At 38.8% G+C, this 4,152-nt stretch overlaps 1 protein-coding gene across 1 annotated transcript in view; it reads left to right on the top strand.

The window, feature by feature from the left end:
- The first annotated feature begins 1,577 nt into the window (after window positions 1-1,577).
- LOC101849701 (UDP-glucuronosyltransferase 2C1-like) overlaps window positions 1,578-4,152 on the top strand; it is a 12,818-nt gene continuing 10,243 nt past the window's right edge. Inside the window, exon 1 of the mRNA XM_005100179.2 lies at window positions 1,578-1,762. Within this exon, the coding sequence (XP_005100236.1) occupies window positions 1,578-1,762 (185 nt within the window). The remainder of the gene's footprint in view (window positions 1,763-4,152) is intronic.

Here is a 4,152-nt window from a genome sequence, read left to right as displayed (position 1 = left end):
CCTTTGGATCTCTCCAAAGTCTAGACATTCTGTTAAAATGTGTCTAATGGTAAAATCTGTGTCGCATCCGACACAGAACGGCTTCTCATCTCCCTGTTTGTTGTTGACTTATGATGACAGGCTTCTTTTATTGACGTTCCCCAAAACCGTTCGTAAGTCCTGTTGCGCTTTGGTTCAGACACCTAAAGGATAGCAGTTGCTTTTGCCCGTTTGCAGACAACGGTGTTAAGGTAATCCCTTTGCTGTTGGAGGCAACCCCTCTGCAAGTAGTTATGAAATATGGCTGTCCTATCATCATGCGTAATAACAGATAAAGCCCCAGATTCCGGTTTCAACACTCTCTTCCTCTTCAATACACCAGAAACTGTCTCATTTTCTTCCCTGTGGTTTCTCATCCTCTTCCTGATGTTAACACTCCAATGGTCCATGTCTTTTGCCTTCTCCTTCTCTGCCTTCGCTCTTTTGTGAAATTTGCTGAGACTGGTGACCTGTCTATTTAAACCAACTGTGAGGGGTGCTCATCGGTGCATTTTGTTGTGGTCGAGGAGCTATCCATTCCCACTGTGTCCAACTGTAGGGTGTGCTCCTCTGTGTCTTGTGCTATAACTGAGGAGCTACTTATTGTATCCAGCTGTGATGGATGCTTTTTGGCTCTCGTTTTCTCCTCTCCATCAGAAATTCCAATCGTCTTCACTGGTTTGATGCTCTAAAACCTGAATGAAAGGCATGTCCTCTTCGTCAGAGATTCCAGGAGACTTCAAATTATTATTGGTTGGACTACCTGTAAGCTGCATATGAGGAAGGCATTCTTCAGCGCTCAGTCATTGCTATCAAGAAAAATGTCTTGATTATCCAAGAGCATTTCAATTTCAACCACTTCGAACAGGTATACATTTATGAGACCAACAGAAGCAGCAAAAACAGCAACAAAGGACACCACATCTCTCAAAATGTTTTGTAACGTATGCACGCCCATCAGGTACGCACAATTCTTTCACACCCCTGCTATGAGAATCAAACATGTAACAGAACCCTCAAGAATAAATGCAATTGCATATGAGGAACACTCTTGTCCAAATGTCAAAATGCATGCCGATCGGACATTCTCAAGTAAGGCTATCATCTTTCTCACAAAGATTGAAAACGCCACGGTTTATATACAAGCGTCTTTAGTGTTACGGTGTCAAAATCAATGTCAATTGATTTCACTACTTCTTATGGAATGAGAATTCCGATGAAAGCTAGTAAATTTGGTCGTCCCTCCTCAGTATGTCATCCATATCAATAGGCTGCCAGCCTGCCACACTCTTGACTTTGAGCAATGGCAGCCATGGCCATTGAAGTGCATTGACGTCCACAGACCCCTGTATCGGCTGTTGCCTTGGTAGGTACAGTTTGAACATAGGTAGCAATTTTTGTTGGAACAGGAACACGAAAGATAGAAACACATTATACGTACATGCCTTCTTAAATGTGAGTGTGGCTGAGAAAAAATGTGCGGAGCAACTATGTTTAAGCTTGTTTCCATTCGTGAAGAACATCAAGGTATGACCAAATGAATACCTGTGCCGGACTTCATGCTCAAAGACAAGTCCGTCAACGTGCAGGGCATCAACGTCATCCGGTACGATGAGTATCTCGGTCACTTCGACGACAAGATCGCAGCGGTGGCCGTGGATAAATTCTGGAGAAACCAGTCTACGAGTCTTGGAGACTTCACAGGATTTATCAAGTTTTGGAAAGACTTGGCGACTCAGGTTTTGTCAGCCAAACAGCTGATTGCGAAATTAAAAGAAATTAAGCCGGATATGTTTGTTTTGATAAGCAGCCTGTGCTTTTTACATTTGATCACCTTCTATTTCTTTGTTGTTTTCTCATTTTGCCCCCCCCCCCCCCTTTCCCCTACTGTTTTGTTGCTGTACTGTATACAAATCCATCAGCTATGGGAACTGAGAGCTGAGGACAAGGACATCATTTTATTTTCTAACCCTCTTGCAATTTCATAAACGCATTAGTGTGTAACAAGTATCTGAATTGGTATCACATGACTCTTTAGCTTATATTTACGGCACTTGCAACACAATTAGAGCATATAAGTTCAGAAGATTAAAAGAAGCGAGTAACACCATGTGCAAAGAAAAGGAGAGAAAAGAGCTATAGCTGTTTACGAGACTGGAGTCAGCCCATGACGACATTGTATTGTCAGGACATCAGGTTGAACCAGCTGTACTTACATAATCTGATAAAACGCTTTTTTTTTTTTTCAAAATCGAAGTTTCGAGATATGCGATTTAGTCCTTTTTGCTGATTAAACAAACAATATTTTACTTATATTTGTATTAGTATACTGATAGTTTTTTGTGATAAACTGAAGATTGTTTGAAGAATCGCACACTTTTACTGGCATCTAATAAAGTCAAGAATGACGGAATTTGACCAAAAGCTTCTCTCTGTCACAATACCCGTCTACGATTCCCTCCTCGCCATCATGCTGTTCCTCATCAGATGAATTATAATGTGGGAGAAAGATTTTTCAAATTTATAATTTCGATAGTCATTTATCAGGAGTTCGCGTTTTTGCGTTTGTTAATTAAAGTTTTTCAACTAATGTGTCATTGATGTAGGCCATAATAGTTAGAAAGCGAATAAATTGCGCCGAATAGTTTATGCAAATTTTTATATTTCTCATAAAGATATTACTCCTTTTGACGTCTCCACTGATTTCCATTTTGTTTGTTTGCTTTGATCAAAAGTAGATTGATTTAACTTCTTTTGCATCAGCGTTCACGAAAAAAAAAAGTACTTTGAGCAGTCCCTTAAAATGTGTCCATGAAAAGTCATTATGTAGGAGTACTCCGACAAAACACATTTTCTTGCTCTAAATAGCAAGAAAAATGTTTTGTCAGAGCACCCGGCAAACATGTATAAACTGAAAAATGCATTTCTTTAGTAATGCTCCGACAAAACACATTTTTTTAACACTTCGCCCCTAAAAAATGTGTTCTGTCGGAGCACACCCTGAAAGAATGTGTTTCATGAAGAATAGCCTACATTTATCTAGGGATGCTCCGACAAAACACATTTTTTTAACACTTCGCCCCTAAAAAATGTGTTCTGTCGGAGCACACCCTGAAAGAATGTGTTTCATGAAGAATAGCCTACATTTATCTAGGGATGCTCCGACAAAACACATTTTTCTTCCTTATTTGTTTATTTGTCGTTAAAAAAAATAGGTTTGGTAATAGAGGGACACATAATTTACTTTTATCATCGATGAAATAGACGATATTTTGAGTAAAAACATAAAATCGCAAATGTCTCGGAACCATGACTTTTAAAAAAAATGTGTTTTGTCGGAGCCTGGCAGCGAGGTGCCTTGAATCTCCTTTTCCCATTCAAATTACGGACATTTTTTTAATCTGTTAAAAAATTCTGCAATGCCACAACTTGAAAAGATCAAGTATTTTTTTTTTTAAACTGCTGCTCAAACACAGAGCTGCAAATGAATAGAAGAGGATGTGACCATGTGTGGTAAAGTTTATTACAGGTTAATAGCTAATTGCACCATTACCCAAACTCCCACCCCTTTAAAGAAAAATATAAGTTACAGTACACTGTTCTGAGGTTGAATCTGTTGGAACAGCATGGCATGACTTATAATGAAAGGAGAGAACATTTATTGTTGGATTCAAAAATAATTTCTACAATCACGAATGACGGTTTTTTTTGGGGTGGGTTTTGTTGTTGTTGTTGTTGTTTTTTTTTTTTGCATTTCGCATTTTTTGCACCAGCGTTTCGATAGGCTCGTGGCTTGCTGTTGACTGATATTATACATGTCGAAATCGGGTTTGGAGGGGCACAGCAGAGACAGCTGACCTGCTCTCTGAATTTCGCTGTGTGGTAAACTGGTTGTTCTTGAGCGAACTTGATAACTAGTTAATTAACTCCGGAAGGTTTCCAGACGACATTACTTCTAAATAACTCATAGAGGGATAACGAAAGTTGGGTATGTATCTATGTTTGTGTGTAAATGATTACTATCATTTGTAGTAGTGTGTGTATGTATGTATGTATGTATGTATGTATGTATGTATGTATGTATGTATGTATGTATGTATGTATGTATGTATGTATGTATGTATGTATTTACGG

The sequence above is a fragment of the Aplysia californica genome, unplaced genomic scaffold (assembly GCF_000002075.1).
Source record: "Aplysia californica isolate F4 #8 unplaced genomic scaffold, AplCal3.0 scaffold00238, whole genome shotgun sequence".
In the NCBI taxonomy this organism is placed as follows: domain Eukaryota; kingdom Metazoa; phylum Mollusca; class Gastropoda; order Aplysiida; family Aplysiidae; genus Aplysia; species Aplysia californica.
The sequence above is the reverse complement of the archived record's forward strand: the minus strand, read 5'-3'. Positions and strand labels throughout refer to the sequence as shown.